Here is a 21,637-nt window from a genome sequence, read left to right as displayed (position 1 = left end):
CATGAAAAATGATACTACCACATGCAAGTAACTCATGCACAACATGTTCAATAGCCAAAAATACTAAACTAGTGAAGAGCACTACACTATAGCCATGAAATATAAAGCTCAACTGACCATACCAGCTCAGAACAGAGTTAAAATATGCCAAAACAGTGGCTAAAACTTGCTGAGATTAAGGCACAAAATGCTAGAAAAACATGCTCACATGTTAAGGTACAAACAAAACTCAAGAGCAACTCTAAAAAGCAATGAAAGAGTGAAGCAAATGAGCATGTGACAGAGCTATGAACAATGAAATTACATGTAAAAAGACACTTCAACATGCAAACATCTCAAGCAAATCAAGTTTAGAGGCCTAAAATGCCAAGCTAGTGAAGCCATTTGCACTACAACCATGCAAGACAAGGCTCATATGACCAAGACAGCCCAAAACAGAGTTAAATCATGCCAAATCAGTAGCTAAAACATGCTGAGATCAAGTCACAAAAAGGTAGAAAAACATGCTCACATGTTAGGCTATCTACACTTGCAAACAAGACACAATGAGAGGAGGCCACACCCTCCTATTTTGGACCTCAAAACAAAGTTTTTACCACTGAAAATCCCCTGGAATGCAGTGGATAAAAGAGCCAAAAAAAGCTATTTTAAAAGCTTTGAAAGATGGCACAACACTTTAATAAACAAGCTACAAGTATTTTAATGATGTTGCTGATTTTTTATGATGTTTTTAATGATGTTGGTGATGTAGTTGATGTTGTTGATGGTGATGTTCGGAAATTGGGGAAATCATAAAAAAAGCCTATTATAAGCTTTTTGGGTATTTTTGTCATATCAACATCAGTAAAAACTTGTATTTGCCCTACATCAAAAAAAAAAAAACGTGTTAAATAAATGGGTATATACGTAATTAACATTCAAATAGGATTTATCAATCTACAAAATAAAAGGTAGGACCAAATGGTTCAACAAATTAAAATTTGGGATTTATTGGTGTTTTGCCCAATTATTAAAACGCAAACATTATTCAACTATGCTCCTTTTTAATTCATTAGGTCAAAATATTAAATTAGGGCTTTCCCTTCCTCACAACATAAACACATTGAACTACTCCCCAATTAACCCAAACAATCATCAATTTTATAATTTCAACCCCAAGCGTTCAAACACTAGATCTCATTTATATGTTTTTTTCGAAAATTCATAATGAGAATCCTTTTTATGCAATAAAATCTACCACATGTCTATCTATAGACGAGGTATTGAAGAGGAACAAGAAAATCTCTACCTCTTGAAGCGACGAGGGGAAAATTAAAAAATCCACTGTGACAAAAGCACGATCTGCTCAGATTAAAATGAAGTCCTTGCGACCGTCTACGTTTTGGTCTAAAGGACTAAGGGTCTAAGATGGGTAGAAGGAGATGAAAACTAGGTAGGAAGAACTTGGAAGCTCAATAATTGCGGAAGAAGAGAGAAGAGAGAGAGAAAAGTGATCCAGATGTGACCAAAAATTACCTTTAAAGCTGCTGTATTCGAACAGACCACTCGAGCGAACAAAACACACTCGAGCAACCAGACACAAAAAGTGACACCACTCGAGCGATCGAAGTGACCGCTCGAGCACAGAATGACATCCTCTCAGAAGTTTTGCAGACAGAGGCTAACCGCTCGAGCCAAGACCGTTCGAACGAAGAACACTCTCTTCTAGTATCTCTACAGACCTGCAAAAATACTGGAAGTTCTCAAATACCACTCAAGCAAACAATCCATCGCTTGAGCGATGAAGAAAAACTCAAAGTGCTACAAGATGGACCGCAGGCTTATGGGCTAGATATACACACCTAAATAAATACATGGTTTGTGAGCCAGTTTTATGGGTGTTGGCTCACATTATCTTTGATAAACAATAGCACCAAACAGGCCCTTAGCATCCCACTTCAAGACAAAAAGGTAAATAACACTAACCTTTTTTAAAGTTGAGAAAAAATATAATAAGTTTCATATTTTTGATATAATTATACTTACCTCTCTTTTAATAAGTTATTTTTTAAGTAAATTACAAAAATATTTTTTGAGGTTTGCTTAAAATTACAAATACATCATTGTCAAAAAAATTTATTTAACAAAATTAATTGAAAAAAATAAAATTCTTAACTGCTCTCTCCTATACATTGATAAAATTACCTGCATTATTAATTGAAACAAATTTATGACATCATTAAAAACTATTAATTGACTTGATAATTTATTAATAAAATGAGTCATTTGTAATGAAATTAAAAATTTCAAGGGATGAATTATAGGAGCAAATCATTTTTTAAAGCAAACCACAAGAGGTGTATTTAAAATTTAAGGTTAAAAAGATTAAAACTAATAAAGATGATATCAAGTCACAAAGATATATAAACTAAAATATACGTTTCGATATAAAAGAGATGACAATATTTTTTTTTCATTTATACAACCAAAAAATTAACGATGAAAAAGAAGCCAAGTGTTATATGAATTAAACTTTAATGGAGTTTAGTGTAATTATGTCAAATTTGTGGGATTTACTGTATTTTTTTCCAATCTCAAAGGAGGTCAGTGTAATTTACGCAATATAAAAAGAATATTAAAAAAAAAAAGTAGAGAGAAAAGAGTGAAGAAAAATAAAAGAAAAAAAAAACTACAATTCAGTGAAATTTTTAAAAATTAATTATTGATTGATGAAAAAATTTATCACATTCTACTTTAATGTCTGTGAAACTAGGGTAAATTAAAAATATATCACTTGAAATTTGATTAAAATACGGATTGTCTCATGTAGTTTTAAAAATTACAAATATCTCCTTATTAGAATTTTTTGTTTAGCAAAATTGGCACCAAAAAAATGAAATTTTTAACTACTCTCTCATACAACAACAAAATTATTTGAATTATTGATTGAAATATATTTATGATATCATTAAAAATTATTATTTGACTTAATAATTAATTAATAAGGAAAATGTAAACAAATGCCACTTAGACATTGTTTAATATTAGAAACCGTGTAAAAAGTGTCTTGAAAATATGTGAACATGTTAAAAATTATATTAATTTTAATAAAAATGCATTGAATTTAGTAAGAGAGTCTTGTGTTCTTTAATTTTTTAGTCTTTTATTTATGTCCCAGGGGCACTTATTAGCAAGACTTTATTAATAAAATAAGTCATTTGCTATGCGATTAGCAACTTGAAGAATCGAAATATAATTTTTAAAATTATAAGAGTTAATTTTTATTTTAAGCAAATTTAAAATATGTATTTATAATTTATTCTAAAATGTATTATTGATTTGTAAACAGTTTTTAAAACCTGCACTGACATGTAATTTCCCCATGAGGAACAGGAAGGAGAATCCAAGGGGGAGTTTGAAGCAAAAGGCAAAAAAGTATAATGTGAAAATATGAAAAGGAAAAGTTTTTACTAATTAAGGGGATGGAGAGATGAGTAAAAGTTGCCTAAAAGGGTGGTTAATTAGTTGTTACTGGTCAAGGTCAAAAAAACCTCCCAAAAGAAAATTTATAATATTATAAATTTGGAATACAAAGACTGAAAACCCAAAGAGTTAAAAGCCAAGAAAAGGGCCAAACAGCCCTTTCAGACTTGGTGTCTATCTTCTGTCTATGTTTAATTCCTTCTTTCTTCAGCACCAAGGAACACAAATCAATTACATCTATATCTATCTCTCCCCATAGATCTGCTTTGACAATTTTTTTCCTTTTATTTCAGACAAAAAAACCAACATGTCTCAATAATCAAATGATGGGTACACAAAGGGCTGTCAAGGTATCAATGTCCATATCCAAGGTATGTCACAAATCTTTCTTTTCCTCCATTTATATATTATAGATGTAATCTCCGAACTTGATTGTATTTGATTTGGGTTTTTTGTTTTGGGTCTCAAAATCTGCAATTTTTGCAGGTACCCATTAACTGCTTTATTGTTTCATACATTGCTCTGATTATGAAATTTTTAGGCTTAGCTATTGATTGGGTTGTTGTTTTCTATATGTACAGATTAATGGTGTCTGGAGTCTGTAAGGTGAGCTTGTATTTTGGAAATTGTGATGTGTGTTTGGACACTGAGGTCAAATTAGGGGTCAAAACTAGGGTTGGGTATTTGTTTAAACATTGATTTGGTTACCGGATTGCTTAGGTGATAATATGTGAGGAGTGATGGTGACAACTACATTAAAGAGATTTATATACCCCTGTTGGAGGCCTTCCCCGCCGAATGAAGGCAAATATAGCAGTAAAGCGGGGGACACATTTGGTCGGGTTGATGGGTTGTGGTGGTACAAAGATTCAGGACACCATGTTAATGGGGAATTTTCAATGGCTGTAATACAAGCTAACAATATATTGGAAGATCAAAGCCAAATTGAGTCAGGGCCAATGAGCTCGGTTGAGTCGGGTCCTCTAGGGACATTTGTCGGAATTTATGATGGCCATGGAGGTGCAGAAGCTGCTCATTTCATTAATAATCATCTTTTCAACAATATCAAGAGTATGTTTCTTTTCTGATTGCTACATTACTATTTGGTTTCCTGTATATTGTTATTGTACTTTTGACTAGTTCCCATTAAAGCAATCTGGTCATTTGGTAGTATGATACAAATCACTGGCATTCTATTTGTTCTTTAACTGTGATATTATACTCTTTTTGTTTTAGTTTAGGAGAATTTGTAATAATTTATTTTTATACTGAGAATGATATTTCTTGCAATTTATTCCTATACATTGGTGCAATTGTTGTGCCAATCTGGTTAGCTGCCTTCTATCACTCACATTGGAGCTCCATAGAAAACAGTATTCTTATTTGGACCATAGGGACTGACTTTCAGGAGTGAGAATTTATGATAAAAGCTTGCAAGCAAAAGGAAAGGTAGATATTTAGAAGCTTTCAAATCTAAAGCTGCTCTAGTAAGTTGGAGCAGATTCTGATCACAATGATTTTGTCCATAATATCAAATTGGGCTTTGATATTAGTTTCTGTGGGGAATAACTTTGATTTAGAGCAGATTTTGGGTTAGTGTGTACAAGTTGGGGAATATTTAATAAGACTTTTACTATGTTTTATAAAGAGGGAAGAAAAAAAAGTATTTGTCATCATCAGAGAGTCCTGCATTATATTTAAGGAAATTTGCTAATCGGTGTGGCAATACATTTATATTATTGAACAAATCATTTGTTCTGCGTTGGTGGAAAGATTTAGTTCAAGGATTTCAGGAATTTTGAAGGATTTTTCAATATTATTGCATTAAAAATAGAAAAAGAAAATAAAATAAAAAGATAATGCCTCCTAGATGGTTGAGATTTAAGCTTAGACTGTTGGCCATAGTAATTCATCAAAATGAGCCACTAGAAAAGTGACCAATTTATTTTGAAAGCCAAACATATAATTTATTCTCTCTCTCTCTCTCTCTCTCTCTCTATCTCTCTCCTGTTTTCCCCCTGTAATTTACAAGTCTTGAAGATAGCTAATGCTTATGTTACTGACTTGACAGCTATTCATGATGCAGAATTGACATCGGAGAATCAGGGAATGTCAGAGATGGTTATAAACAGAGCATTTTTGGCAACAGAAGAGGAATTCCTTTCTGTTGTAAAGAAGCAGTGGCAGAGTAAGCCACAAATAGCCTCCGCGGGGTCGTGTTGTTTGGTGGGTATAATTTGTAGTGGAACTCTATACATTGCAAATGCAGGAGATTCTCGCGTGGTGTTAGGAAGACTTGAAAAGGCATTCAAAGAGATCAAAGCTGTTCAATTATCATCTGAGCACAATGCAAATTCGGAATCTGTGAGAGAAGAGTTGCACTCATTGCATCCGGATGACCCACAGATTGTAGTCTTGAAGCACAAGGTTTGGCGTGTAAAGGGAATTATACAGGTGATTTCTTATGCATTATTTTAGTCATGATTTTTCTTGTTTCCTTTTTTTTTTTGGCGATCATTATGCCAAAGGATATACTTGTAGTACTATTTCTTACTGTATTTTCTCATCTCTAGACGCAGGTGAGTGAGTTTCATGTGCATTTTTTTAATGTGGGTTTTGCCTTGTGTCTAAGAGTGAGAAAATCGGGTAAGAAATGAGATTATGTATAGTGTTGCTCTATGCCAAATACTCTCCATATTTACAGGAATATTTTTGCTCAAATGTGAATCTTTCATTACGGATATGAGATATGAATTTATAGTATATTATTTTTAATTTACAAATTATTCATGAATACTAATGGCTTCCAAATGCCCCTTTACATTGAGTTTTCTATCTGATGCCATATTCAATCATTTGAGCATTCACTTTTCCGGGCATAAAAATATTTTTTTTTCATATATATATTTGAAAGTTTGGACAAATAACAATTTTTCTTTCTTTCATGCATTTAGACAAATCAATTTAAATTTTTTCATCAATGTCTTGATTAATGAACAGTTTTCATATTATGACATATTCTGAATTATATTTCACCTTCACCACATTCAATTGGGGAAATATATTCTGTGGGGTTCCATGAGCGCAACTACTGCAGGAAACTCAAACTTGGATTATATTATATACATTCAACTTCTAAAATTTGAGCATCAAGTGTAACAGTAAGATCAGATGATCCATCCTTTCACGCCCCTTCATCATAAGGCATAGTCTGACTATTAGAAAAACCATTCCTGTGTTTAAGTTAATGCAGCCCTCTTCCATGCTTTTTCAGACTGAATTATTCAAAAAATTTCATCATACACATAACACATATAACCAGACTATGTAAGCTTGATGGGAGAGTTGAGTTTGATTAAGTTCTTTCAAAAAATATGGAGAATTTTGGGAGAGTTGAGTTTGATTAAGTTCTTTAAAAAATACAGAGAATTTTGTGAAGAAATAGCCAGTTTTTTAGTCTGCTAACAGAGGTGTCACATTTTTGCAGGTTTCAAGATCCATTGGTGATGCCTATTTGAAGAAGTCCGAGTTCAACAGAGAACCTCTACTGCCAAAGTTTAGACTGCCCGAACCCTTTGATAAGCCAATCCTAAAAGCTGAACCATCGATACTAGTACAGAAGCTCCACCCCGAAGATCAATTTCTTATATTTGCATCGGATGGATTGTGGGAACATCTTAGCAATCAAGAGGCAGTTGACATTGTCCACCAGTGCCCACGTAATGTACGATTTCAATTTATATTTTTCAGTTTCTTTTATATATATGTTGGCCATTATTGTGATGCCTGTGCTTCTAATTAACAAGAATTAATGACTTTCAATGCTATCAGCAACTCTTTCTTATGTCCCATTTCTATTTACGCCTTTTGCGTAATAAGCTACAGATGATTGTGTGGTTATTGGTGTACTTAGCCTCAAATGTAACTCCCAAACTGTTTTTTAGATAATCTGAAAAGCAAGTGGTTTGTAAAAATTACCTCAATAGTGCCTGATGTAAAGGTTTATTATAGTTTCATAGTATTGTAAGGCTGGTTTGGTGCAGCTTATCGGAGCCGTTTATAGCTTTTTTATTTTGGGAATTTGTGCCAGAACGTTTAATGCAGCTTTTGCTTATAGCTCATAAAATAGCTTAATGAAAGATTTTGATTATCTGGAAGTTGGGAAAAGGGTGCATTAGCTTATGCTTTTTGATTATTGACTCAGCTTGAGAAAAGCTACACCATACAGGCCCGAAGTTCTGAATTTAATCCTTGAAGTTGCTTGAATATACACTAATATTTCCATATGGGTGCAGGGTATTGCAAGGAGACTCGTCAAAGCAGCACTAAGGGAAGCAGCAAAGAAAAGGGAAATGAGGTACTCAGACCTGAAAAAGATTGGGCAAGGGGTGAGAAGACATTTTCATGATGATATCACCGTCATAGTTTTGTTTCTAGACTGCCATCTGATTAGTCGCAGTTCATTCCGGGAGCCTTCGTTTTCAATCAGAGGAAGTGGGGGCGTCTCTGCTGAAGCCAATACTTAGTTTAAGAGGTTTTTACCCTATGTTCCTAAATTCTTTTGGTCATTTTCATTTTATATTTAACAAAATTATATATATACATTTATGTATAGCCGATGCTTATTGGATAGGAGTTTTCCCATAACACCATTTTGATCCCATGATAGATGGTAGAGTTGATGATTGAGTCGGGATACTATACCATGATCGGCACATGAAACTGGAAAAATGCTACCATTGAGAACAAAAATGCATTTTTTACACAGTTGCACTATTGAGAGTATTATTGTAATTGAACATGAGTCTTTTAAGATTTTGAGGATATATTGTTTCGTATACTAGACATAATTATCAAATAATTGAGTTTTTTTTGTTGTGAACTCAACTTCATGATTTGCTATTTGGGTCACTGTTAACTATATGAATTTCCCATACATCTGAATGTGTATGCTGTTTGATCTATATGGACTTTCCTTGCCTTCAGGTTTGATGTGCTGCAGCATGAACTACACATCAAATACTTTAAACCCCCAATGGCATCATGCATATCAGTTCTCTAAGGCCCTATGTGGCGCAGTTTCTTTTAAGCTAAAAAAAGCTGATAATCATAAAGTAGAAGCTAAAAACATTTCTCTCTGAACTTCCTAATAATCTTAATTTTTTTCACTTTATTCAAGTTATTTTTGTTTCATAAGTTATAATTGTTAGAAAAAGTTGTACCAATTTTCAAAATAAAAAATAAAAAAAAAGGCCTAAAGAAGCCCCCATAAACTGCACCAAACTGGGCTTTAGTTTTGCGCGTTTAGCATATCTTTCTTTTTTTTTTAATTTTCTTTTTTTTGGTTGGTTGGTTCAGGATGGGAGAAGGGAATTAGTAGGACTAATGGAAGAATGAGATCCAATTTCAATCAATCAGAACAAGTGAATTATTACAGATGCCTATTCTAGTGTGAAGAATGAAAGTGGAACACTTGAACATCAGTGGAATATTTCACTTTCAGCCTCCACAACTTGTTTTCAGCTTGTGGATAAAGCAGCTTGTGCCTGTATTTTGTACTATCATTTACAATTTCTGAAATTCTTTGAAATAGGACATTTCTTTCTTTTCCTTGTTTTTTTAATTCATATTTGGTATATTGGAGGGAAGGGGGAGTCCGACTTGTGACCCAACCTATTTTTTAAGAGTCACCAGTGGAAAAATGGTGATGGGGTTGCAGTGGAGAAGGGAGGAAGGGCCACCGAACGGAGGGGAGGGGCTAGAAACACAGAAGGAAATGAAAGGTAGGGGGTGTCAGGTAGCAAAGAGCAGGGGTTGGGGCATCGAACATGAGAGATGATGTGGGAAGGGTGGTAGGAAGGAGAAGGAGTTGGTTGTGGGAAAGAGAAAGGGGTTTAGAAGTAGCAAGGACAAACGGTGAACGTTGGCACCGGGGACGAGCTTGGAAGGCCAACGGCAATCGTGGTAAGCTGGTAAAGGTGGTTGGCACCGGCGACGAGCTTGGAAGGCCAATGGCAATGGTGGTAAGCCGGTAAAGGTGGTGGAGATGGGAACGGTGTGTTGAGTAATTAGGATTTGAATAGTTAGTGTTTTGGTTTTGGTGGTACTCTAGACATGGGTAAAATTTTAATTAAAAAAAGTGTAAAAAGAGAGGTGTAAAGAAAGAATTTTGTTGTCTAAATAGAAGCTGCCTAATTAATTGGTGTTGTAAGCCCCATACAACATCAAACCAAATATCATTTATCTTTATAAGATTAAGAGTTGACCTAATTAGGAATTATTATAATTAAGACAATGAGTGTGAAAATATTCACAATTAAGTCCATTACATTTAAAATTTACTAGCCTATCACCCGTGCTATACACGGGATAATTATACATATTTATATTTGTTTTAAATTTTTTTTAATATATGAATTATGTTTTTTAAGATTTTTTATAAAAATAATTTAACAATCATATCACTAACCATAGTATATAAGAGAAATTAAAAATGTTACTGCAGTAACTATGCACGGCCTATATCTATAATTATTTGTATGGGGGATTTTAAATGTTGATCAGGGATTTTGACCAAATCAATAAATGCAGGCATGTGAAAAGACATGTGGATTAAAAAAAGTTAATAAATGCTGATCAGAGATTTTGACCAAATCAATGAATGCTGAGTTTTTTTTTTAAATAAAAAATTTAGAAAATTCAGATTGGGATATTGAAGCTCCCACAAGTCTTGGGGGTTAAAAACTCCCATTTTGCTTAATATATAGTATAGATTCCCAAGCAAAATATTGGAAACTTAATTATAAAAGGTAAACACTAATAAATTACCCATACACATTAGTTAATGTTAAAAATGTAATAAAAGTGTGATGGTAAAATCATTTTCTATTGTTAACACATTACCAAACTTGAATAAAGTTTCATTGTATAGTGATCATAAAAGCTTATGGAATTCTTGTTAAATAAAGTAGTTAGAGTTAAAAATATTGGAATTATGTACTTTCTTATCAAGTTTGGGTAATATTGAAATTAATTGTTATTGAACAGGATTAGTACTTTAAGAAGGTTGTGAAAGTTCCAAAGGTGGAAGATGAGAGGCTTCAGATGGGGCATTGCTGCCATAGGAGGGATGACAGTCTTGGAGATGGAGCAGCGCTAGCAACAAGGCAATGCAAAAAGACATTTTTAGCCATTTTTTGGATCATTTTGTAATTAATTTTCCAATATATATATAGTTTGAAATAAATTTTTACATTTAATGAATGAATAGTTTCTCAGTAATTTCCTTAATTATAATAATCCCATCTAATTATTGAGGTCCTTACTATCAAAGGAAAAATAAAATGGTAAGTTTACGTTGTAAATATCTTTTAGCCAAGTAAGATCTATCATATTTAAATAAGAATAATAATAATAAATTGATGGGTCTCATTTTTATTTAGAATGATAACTCCGATGTGACAGTTGTTTAGATAAAATTCACTCCAATCTTTTCCAAAATATATATATATATATATATATATATAATTCTCTATTTTTTTTAATGACATTGACCCTCTGTAAAATCGGATAATAGAGTCCTTTAAACTCATTTTTAGTTAGGAAAAAAATTGAGACATGTAAAATTTCATTTCTAAATTTATTTTACAAAGATAGATTATTACATGTTAATTATTGATTTGTGTAAATTAAACAACTATGATACAAACCCTAATACCTGTTATATTATTATAGGTGAATTTAATAATAATATTTTACAAAATTTCTATTAAGACTATTTTAGTTAAATCTAAATATTTATAATTATTTTCAAATCACAAATATCAATCTTAATCACATTCAAAAATAAAATAAAATAACTCACACTATGGTGAGATGAATGAATATAATACTTCTAAATCTAGCACTTCTCTTTTTCTTTTCTTTTTTGGGTCAAAGTTAATCTGTATAATGGTTATATAACAGGTTAACACTATGGTTTACTTTTTTTTTCTTTTTCTTTTTTCTCTCTCTCACAAATGTGTAGATCTCACGAAGAGACAATGTAAGAGCCTATCCATTATCATAGCATACCTTTTACATAAAATGCTTGTTTGGTGCATTTTTTATAAGTTGAAAATTGATAGTAAGAAAAATAGAAAATAAAAATAATATTTGTAACCTAAATTTTTTATAGAGTTTTCAAAGTATTTATTTCATTTCTATTTCACAAGTGGTAAATAGAAACTATACTAACATAAATTTTATTTATATATATATATATATATATATGTAAAAGAAGATAATTTCGCTGACCTCTCTAATGTTTAAAAAAATATTTTTTTTTTTTTATCAGTAGAAATTTCCATTAAAGGAAATCAAATGGCATTTACAAAAGAGTCCATCCAACAAATAAAACTTACATCAAACAAAGTAGAAATCAGTGCTAGAAGCACAAAGGAAAAAAATATGAAAAGATTCAGATGCACAGTTCATACTTATTCTCGTACTGCGAAATAGAAACCGATCATTAGAGTTTGGCAATAGAACAAGCATGTCTGAGACAAATCATAAGTTATAACCACACAGAAAAAAAAAAAAAAAAGACAAAATAGGAAAAAAAAAAAAACTCAACCTCGGTCCTAAAACAACTAAATCCATGTAAGCGGGCCAAATTTGGTGGCAGTATGGTGGTGTCAACTTTGGCGTGAGGCGAAGGAGGAGGAACATAGTAGATCCAACATCAGCGGAAAGGAGAGAGGAGAAAACCAACAAAACTTCCACCATGAAAGGAAAAACACCTCACAGGGAATAAGATATTGGGAAGACACAGCTCTCAAGGCTTATTAAACCACAAAAGGCAGAAAAAACAAAAGAAAAATGGGGAAGATGAGGGAAAAGAGAGGTGGTCAAAGGCCAAACCCCCACCCCCCCCCCCCCCCCCTTCCCGTTTAAGAAATACTTCAAATCCTATAATTTTTACATAAATATGCCACTTTTACCAACTCCATTGATTTGGTTCAGTGTAATAAGATATAATGGTAATTCCATTATGATTAAGTTTGCAAATGAATAGAGCCACTCATGAACAAGCTCGAATTCAGCTCGATAAAGACTTGTTCGAGCTTGATTCGTTAAATTTTTTTTATATCCGAACTCGAGTTCGTTAAAATCTTAATAAATAAACCCAATATACTAAAACTACACTCATTAGCTGGACTCGTTTAATATTTATTATTCATATATTAAAGAATATAAAAATATGTATAAAAAATAATATAAATGTATTATTTATATAATTTAAAAAGGTAACTGTAAATAATAGCTAACTATCGTGGTGGTAGATATTATTATTTTCTTAAAATATTGACTTTTTTTTTTTGTATGTTATATATATTGGGACACTTTAGGAAGAGGCTAAAAAAGTCAGCTTTTTGGCTTTTTAATTTTTTTAGCTAAAAAAGTCAACTTTTTTAGCCAAATAAGCCAGCTTTTTTGCCAAAAAGCCATCAAAAAAGTCAAAAAATCAATTTTTTACCAATTTTTCAAAACATCACATTGTATATATAATTGTATAATCAAAGTTTCAATTGTAAATTTAGTGTCATACGCAAGTATGAATTTATAATTTTTTTAACTTGTTAAGAATTGTAAACATGCTCAAGCTCGAATCAAGCCTAAGCCAATTTGGTTCAAACTTAGTTTGTTAAATTTTTATTGAACTCGAGCTCAAACTCGAACTCATTAAAATCTTAATGAAACAAATCTAAACATACTAAAACTCAGTTCAATTCAGCTTGTTTGTAGCCTTGATTATGATAGAGAAAGGCAAAATATAATCTTATAATATCTATTGACTTTGCCATTATTATAGGGCAAATTATTATAATTATGTTAAAAGTGTAGGACTTGATGTACTTTTTAATAAATCTTAAAAGTTAGTGTAATTTATCAAAAATAAAAATAATAATAAGTAGTGTTATAAATAAAATAAAAAAATGTACCAAATGCCGAAATATCATTATTATTAAGGTAAATTACATGGACTCCCTTGAAATTTAGAGAAAATATAGTAAGTCCTATAATTTTAACAAAATTATATTGAACTCTCTTATATTTTTAATTCATATAATACATAATTCTATTTTCATAAATATTTTGTTAGTTATATGGATAGAAAAATAAAATTATCATCTTTTTTACATTAATATACATTTATTTATTCTTGTGTCTTTTAATTTTAGTTCGTTTAATCTTATTAAAAAAAATATCATTGTAATTATAAAATTTTAAGAGAGGTCAGTACAAATTTTCATATTATTATTAGGACACTCAGATCATAAGTTTAAATTAAAAATTCCAAAATAGATTTGTCCATAAGGACGACAATCTGAAAAACTATTTTTCTTATACTTATCTGTCTATTTGTCCACCAATCTATCCATGTATCCACCTATATATCAATCGCTGCCACCGTCAACTTTTCGTGCGTTAGTCATTTTTTGACTAGTCGCCAATGGCAATCGATAGTGGCGTATGAGAATAAAGTGAGAAAGTAGAAATAAAAAACGTACAATGGTATATAAAAAAAGGGTCATGCTACATCCCCTAAAAAACATCCCCTAATCCCCCTAATTTTCATATTAAGTAAAAAAAAAAAAAAAAAAAGGAAACAGTTGCCAGAAATGGAAATTAGGGGGATTAGGGGTGAGGTTTTTAGGGCTACAAATCATTTCCCATAAAAAAATGATAAATTACACTGGCCTCCTTTAAGATGTAGATAAATCACAGTAAGTTTTATAATTTTGACATAGCTAAATTAAGTTCTTTTGAAATTTTAATTCATATAACATTTAGTTCCATTTTCATTAATAATTTGTTAGTTATATAAATAAAAAAATAAAAAATTTTTTTTTTTGGTACATGAAAATCCTTAGATCCTCCTGCAAATCCAAGACAACGCTCAAGTCGAGATCACCAAAATATCATGTTGTTCGTTCCGAACTAGAGATTATAACTTGGGAACTTGCACTGATTACTCAACACGAACTCCGTTTAAATCAGAACTGAAAAAATAATATTAACATTTTTTTTACATGAAAAATTACACTTTAAGTTGTTTATTTTTATATTTTCATACCATCTAGATTAGTTTTAGTTCGTTTAACTTTACTAAAAGAAAAATTGGTGTAATTATTTTTATTTTCCTAAATCTCAAGTGACGTCAGTGTAATTGACCCCCAAATACAATTTAAACACTTGTGTTTTTAAGTAAGAATTTTAATAAAAATGTTTATTTTGTCAATTAGATTAAAAACCATCTTTTTAACTTTTTTAAATTTTTTCGAATTACAACACTTTTTTATTTTTTTACACTTTTTTTAAAAAAAATTAAAAAATTAATTTTTAACGTACTTTTCAAAATTAACCAAAATGTTAAAAGACACTAAAATTTTATCAAAATTTCTGGTAGCATCACCCAATTTTAATAGGGCCGGCGTGGCTCAATATTCTACAAAGAAATTGCGCAAAAGAAATGTCGATTAATATGGAGAAGGCGAAGCCCGTGTTTAATCAGGAAAGTCTAATATATGTTAATATTATATAATAACCTATCCTATTATAATATGTTATACATATGTTAGTGTATAATATTATATAATAGGTTATTATAATATGTTAGCATTATAATAGATTAGCGATTTCTTGCTTTCATCATTAGTGTTTCCTTTCTGTAAGCCTTTCGGCCACTTTCGATAAGCTGTTCCTCAATGGCTCCTCCAAATTATGTAACCTCTCCTCTATATAAAGGAGTAAACAACACAGATACAAAATATATAATAAAAGAGATACACAATTTCTCTCTACAATTTATTCTCTTTTTATCAATTTATCTTCTATCAATTTATCTTACATGGTATCAGAGCTTGGTTAAGAACCTCGTAATTTCGCTTCACCGGCAGGCGGCAGCCTCGCCTTGGCCGCCTGCCGGACCTCAGCCCTCGTTATCGGAGCACTGTCTACTCTTCCTGTGGTCAACTGCTACCAATTTCTTGCCTCTGTTGGGGCTTTCATCTCTGATTCATATGTGGGTCGCTACCTCACTATTGGCCTTGGTTGTTTCGCCAGTCTCCTGGGTATTGTAGTCCTTTGGTTGACTGCTATGATCCCACAAGCAAGGCCACCCCATTGCAATCTATACAAGGAGAGCTGCAAACCCAGCTGTCCACCAGCTTATCTTCATCATCAGCATCAGCTTCATCTGCTTCAAAGCTCCCTCTCTTATCTTCACTGCAGAGCCAACCACTTTTGCTCCATGGCCGAACAAATTCTTCAACAACACTTCACCACCACCAACACCATCAACTACTCCACTGTCAAGCCACCACCACTGCAACTCCACAACCTGGCCAGCATCACCGATAGCCTCACCCACACCCACACCCACACCCACACTCTCTCTCTTATCTCTCTCTCGGGTTGCATTTTGACCCGGGTTTCTCTCTCTCTTTGAGGGGGCCACCCAGTCAAACCCTCTTCCTCTCTCTCTTTCGGCACACCCAGTCAAACCCTCTTCCTCTCTCTCTTTCGGCACCTCACAGATGGAATGCATGACGAAACAGATGCTCCTCTGGCACACCCACTATCTCCATTTGTTGCTTTGGATCGCGGATTCGTTGTATCTTATCCAATTCAAAGCAGACTCCCAGCTTTTTAAAGCATGCAACGATAGCCTTGGCAGTTCCAGATGTGTCCAATTTGCTTGCTTGGTGAGACTCCGTCACCTCCAGGGAATATCCAGAGAAGGCCCCGGGAAATCGCTCAGCCATAATTTCCATTGATGCAAGAAATGCTACAACCTGTTTTCCCATTTGAGGCATCGTGTAGTCCACCACCATCAAGTTTGGATACTCCTCAAAGGCAGTCAAAACAGAGGGAGATACACACACACAAGAGGGACACCCAACAGATGCATACACCCACGGCCATGAGCTCTCTCTTGGCTCTCTCTATGGACAACACATGCATTGGTCAAAGCACCAGCCAGATTATGTTAAATTGGTCACAGCACTTTGTGCTGATGGGTTCTGATGCTTGCAGTGTGCAGTCCAAGGCATTCCAGTAGGCGATCACGTGGTTACTATTCAATCAAGTTAAACAAAAAAAAAAAAAAAGCGCCCCCCACCCAAGTGGTCTAACTTTTTTTTATTATTCTTTTCCACTGGCAGTGTCCACTTTTGCATCCATTCCCACTTCTTTATTTATTTTTCATCAATTTTTCTGTGACTTTCGCCACCACTTTTGACCCAACACTTTTTCAACCCCTTTAATTTTTAATTTATGTTATCTTTTTTATCATTTAAATACTCTCTATCTTTTTTATTGTTTTCCTTATCTTCCTCCCACTCTCTCCTAAAATAATTATTCTTATCATTTAAATACTCTCTATCATGTACCCACTCAGACAACAATCTATCATCGTATCCTTTCTTTTATTATTGATAGACAACCATTCTTCTTTTTCTTTTCTTTCTTTATTTATTTATTTCTTTTTTTCTCTCCTTTTTGAAACCATAATCATCTCTCCCACCAAACCATCTTTCACATTCATACCCACTACACTTCTTTTTTTTTTTATATATATTTCCACCGGGTGCTTCTCTTCTTTTCTTTTCTTTTTATTTATTTATTTATTTACTCTTCTTTGTCAAAACAACAAAAAACAACAAAAAAAAAAAAAAAAAAAAAAACCAACACCAAACATCCACACACACTCTTTTATTCATGTGGGGGTTCACCCCGATCCACATTTTACACCAAAAAAAAAAAAAAAAAAAAAACAACAACAACAACAACAACAACAACAAACAACATAAAACAAAAAACAAAAAAAAAAACAAAAAAAAAAAAAACACCATCACCACAACAAAAGATTTGTTTTCTTGTCTGCAGATGGCCACCCACCGACCTCACTTCTTCGCCTCTTCCGCCGGTCTTTTCTTCTTGCCTCCGTCGTGCGCGGCCCTTGACGGTGCTGCCTCTGTGTTTCCCGCGCCGCCGAGCCTGTTCACTACCTCATACTCCTCCACTGCCGCATATGGCGGACCTCCAAATCGGAACATCACGGTGGCCTTCCGCTTCAGCTCATTATTTTCCGCCTTTAGCACACTTATCTCTGCTCGCGCATCCTTATACATGCGTTGGAGCAGAGCCAGTTGGGCGTTTAACTGCTGCACTTCATTTGTCCTACTCTGAAGCCGATGCGACAAGTTTGTGACCGCAATCATGGTCTCCACACATGACTTCAAAGTATACTAATTGGCCTCAATATCCGTTTGCACCGCCATTTTTTGCTCTACCGACCGCATCGGAAAATTCAACGGAGCAAAACCAGAGGTGTTTGGTTGAGGTTCACTGGCCACCGCACCAGTTATTTCTCTTGTGGACTCGTTCAGTTCTGGAAAGAGCGTGAGCAGACCACGGGAAGCGGAGGCCATGTTCTGGGTAGCTGGACGAGAAGAAGAGGAGGCCATGTTATGGGTTGCTGAGTGTTTCAGAGAAGGGTTGTTTACTGTTAAAACCTATCACCTACTTCACCCACTAAACCTAACCCACTACACCACTACCACCTCACCTACTCCACTAAACCTAACCCACTACACCACTACCACCTCACCTACTCCACTAAACCCACTACACCACTACCACCTCCACTTCACCTACTCCACCTACCACCTCCACTTTACCTACTCCATCTACCACCTACTACCACCTACTCTTCTATATATAGGAATCATTGTAGCATTCAATAATTCAACAATTACAAATATCAATCAATAATACAATTCTCTATTTTTCTTTATACATTAAATTTCTACATGGTATCAGAGCTATAGGTTAAGCTCTTGGTGCTCTTCGCCTTCTGGCGGGCGGCAACTTTGCCTTAACCGCCCGCCAGACCTCAACCAATTGAAACCTCCAACACATACCTCTCTCTCACCACTATTGATAGATCTCATCTGAACCAGGGTTTCTCTCTCTGCTTCTTCCTCTCCCATGCCCAAATGTGACATCTGTCAGGAGACAGTTGGCTATTTCTTTTGTCTCGAGGATAGAGCTTTACTGTGTCGGAAATGTGATGTTGCCATACACACAGCAAATACCTTTGTGTCTGGTCATCGGAGATTTCTACTTACAGGAGTGAAAGTAGGGCTTGAACCCACTGAACCTGGTGTGTCTGCTTCCTCAGGGAAGGCACAATCTAGTGAGAAAATCTCAGAAACAGAATCTCGTTCTGTGTCTAGAAAGGGTACCCCAATGCTGTTGACTGGTCAGTATAACAAAGTATCACCTGTCCAAGTTGCTGGGGTTGGGGATTTTCAACCAAGTAAGTTGCCATTGGCTGGAGGATCCACAGCTGGAAGTATTCCACAGTGGCAGTTTGATGATTATCTTGGACTAGCTGACTTCAATCAGAACTATGGCCACCAATCTCTCTCTCTCTCTCTCTCTCATCTTTCCTCTTTTTCTACACAATATTTTTGTACCACCGCCCACTCCATGATACCAATATTATTATTATTATTATTATTGTTATTATTATTATTATTATTATTATTATTATTATTATTATTTTTCACAAAAAAAAAAAAAAAAATTCATTCCAGTTGATTTTTCTGCATTACCACACCTACCATTCGAGTTTGCCAAACACACTTGCTTTATTCATTTCAGGGATCAACCCCGATCACAATTTTACACCAAAAAAAAAACAAAAAAAACAAAAAAAGAAACAAAAAAACAACAAACAACACCCACAGATTTGTTTTCTTTTCTGCAGTCGGCCACCCACCGCCCTCACTTCTTCACCTATGCCGCCGGTCTTTTCTTCTTGCCTCCGTCCTGGGCGGCCCTTGATGGTGCTGCCTCCGTGTTTTCCACGCCGCCGAGCACGTTCACTCCTCCCTGCTCCTCCACTACAGCATATGGTGGACCTCCGAATCGGAACATCACGGTGGCCTTCCGCTTCAGCTCCTTATTTTCCGCCTTTAGCACACTTAACTCTGCTCGCGCATCCTTATACATGCGTTGGAGCAGAGCCAGTTGGGCGTTTAACTGCTGCACCTCATTTGTCCTACTCTGCAGCTGGTTCGACAAATTTGTAACCGCAGTCATGGTTTCCACACATGACTTCAATGTATACTGATTGGCCTCCACATCCGACTGCACTGCCATTCTTTGCTCCACCGACCGCATCGGAAAGTTCAACGGAGCAAAACCAGAGGTGTTTGGTTGAGGTTCACGGGCCTCCGCACCAGTTATCTCTCTTGTTGACTCGTTGAGGTCGGGAAAGAGAGTGAGTAGACCACGAGATGAAGAGGCCATATTCTGGGTAGCTGAACGGGAAGAAGAGGCCATGTTTTTTGGGTTGCTGAGTGTTTCAGCGAAATAGCAATTTCAGACTGATAATGTTCGGAAGGGGAGTGTTTCAAGATTTGCAGCTCTTAGAGGCAATCTCTCAGAAAAACGAATATCTCTCTCAGAAAATGAAGAGTTTTTCAGAAGTTTTTTCCCAGGTTTTTTTGTCTTCGCTTCTGCCTCAAGCACAGCCTCCGCATTGGTTTATATCGACACTGACGACGCGGCCGACACGCCACTCTGTCGCTCACGTGCCTCGCCGCGTCTCCGGCTCACCTTTTGATGGCTCGACGCTTTCTGTCGGGCACGACTTTTGATGAAGTGGGCGCGCCTTTTGAGGGCGCCTTTTGATGGCACGCCTTTTGAAAGATTGGACACACCTTTTGAGGGTGCGACTTTTTAGGGGTCCGACAAGACTCTGTAAACTGTCCCGACATTGATTCCGGTTAGCTCCTTCATGGGTCCGACAAGACTCTGTAAACTGTCCCGACATTGATTCCGGTTAGCTTCTTCATGGGTCCGACAAGACTCTGTAAACTGTCCCTACATTGATTCCGGTTAGCTCCTTTATGGGTCCGACAAGACTCTGTAAACTGTCCCGACATTGATTCCGGTTAGTTTCTACAAGGGTCCAGCAAGACTCCGTAAACTGTTTTCTACAACGGTCCGACATGACCCCATAAACTGTCTTCTACATCGGTCCGACACGAGCCAGTGTCTTCTACATCGGTCTTCTACAACGGTCTGACACGACCATACAGTGTCTCCTATCCTCTTTTATTTTTTATGTATTTTCTTGTTTTGTTACTCTCTCCAAACTCAAGTTGGTTAGTTCCTATCCCCCTTGAGTTTGCGGGGGGCTGTTAAAACCTATCACCTACTTCACCCACTAAACCTAACCCACTACACCACTACCACCTCACCTACTCCACTAAACCTAACCCACTACACCACTACCACCTCACCTACTCCACTAAACCCACTACACCACTACCACCTCCACTTCACCTACTCCACCTACCACCTCCACTTTACCTACTCCATCTACCACCTACTACCACCTACTCTTCTATATATAGGAATCATTGTAGCATTCAATAATTCAACAATTACAAACATCAATCAATAATACAATTCTCTATTTTTCTTTATACATTAAATTTCTACAGTTACAGAAGAGAAGGGTTGGTTACAGAATGTTTACAGAGTGTTTCAGAATGCCAATGTTCAGAGGTTTCAGACTCGTTTGCACAGCCTCCGCCTCAGTTTTGGTTAAATAGCCAAGGCAGCCACGCGTATCGTGCGCCGCTCGGCGCTAGACGACAACATGGGCGCGCATGCCAATCACGCGCATCGCCATAATGTCCGGCACACCTTTTTATGAATTGGGCACGCCTTTTGATGACACGCCTTTTGATAGATTGGGCGCGCCTTTTGAGGGCGCGATATATCTATCTACATGTATATCTTTTGGGCAGCCTATCTACACACTCATACAATGTCTTCTACAACAGTCAGCTTTATCACTCCCTTTGTTTCAACCTCAAATAGGTTTCTATCTTCACACCTATTTGAGTTTGAGGGGGGGTTATACATATATCATGTATCATGGTGAGCATGGTTGCACACCATGGGAACCACCCAAGCCACCCCATGGCGCACTCCTTAAGTCGCCACCTTGGTGCACCACCAAATTCTTCTACACCGGTCCGGCATGACCCCGTAAACTGTCCCGACATTGATTCCGGTCAGTTTCTACAACGGTCCGGCATGACCC

General features: G+C 35.3%; 1 protein-coding gene across 7 annotated transcripts; it reads left to right on the top strand.

Moving 5' to 3' along the window:
* The first annotated feature begins 3,577 nt into the window (after positions 1–3,577).
* On the top strand, positions 3,578–10,752 carry LOC114274670 (putative protein phosphatase 2C 38). 7 transcript variants are annotated; one of them, XM_082883041.1, is made up of 7 exons: positions 3,581–3,833; positions 4,044–4,068; positions 4,183–4,533; positions 5,549–5,916; positions 6,950–7,186; positions 7,758–7,996; positions 10,510–10,752. In XM_082883041.1, the coding sequence occupies exons 3-6, from the start codon at positions 4,203–4,205 to the stop codon at positions 7,986–7,988; spliced, it is 1,167 nt and encodes a 388-aa protein (XP_082739167.1). In that variant the 5' UTR covers positions 3,581–3,833; positions 4,044–4,068; positions 4,183–4,202; the 3' UTR covers positions 7,989–7,996; positions 10,510–10,752. The 7 variants fall into 7 exon arrangements, with proteins under 7 accessions (XP_082739165.1, XP_082739167.1, XP_028072446.2 ...); XM_028216645.2 differs by lacking the exon at positions 10,510–10,752 and adding an exon at positions 8,821–9,072 and having other exon boundaries at positions 3,585–3,833; positions 5,534–5,916; XM_082883038.1 differs by having other exon boundaries at positions 3,586–3,833; positions 5,534–5,916.
* Positions 10,753–21,637: the final 10,885 nt, after the last annotated feature.

This window comes from Camellia sinensis, chromosome 8 (assembly GCF_055761805.1).
Source record: "Camellia sinensis isolate YWXY chromosome 8, ASM5576180v1, whole genome shotgun sequence".
Lineage (NCBI taxonomy): Eukaryota > Viridiplantae > Streptophyta > Magnoliopsida > Ericales > Theaceae > Camellia > Camellia sinensis.
This window is presented reverse-complemented; position numbering and strand designations above follow the sequence as displayed.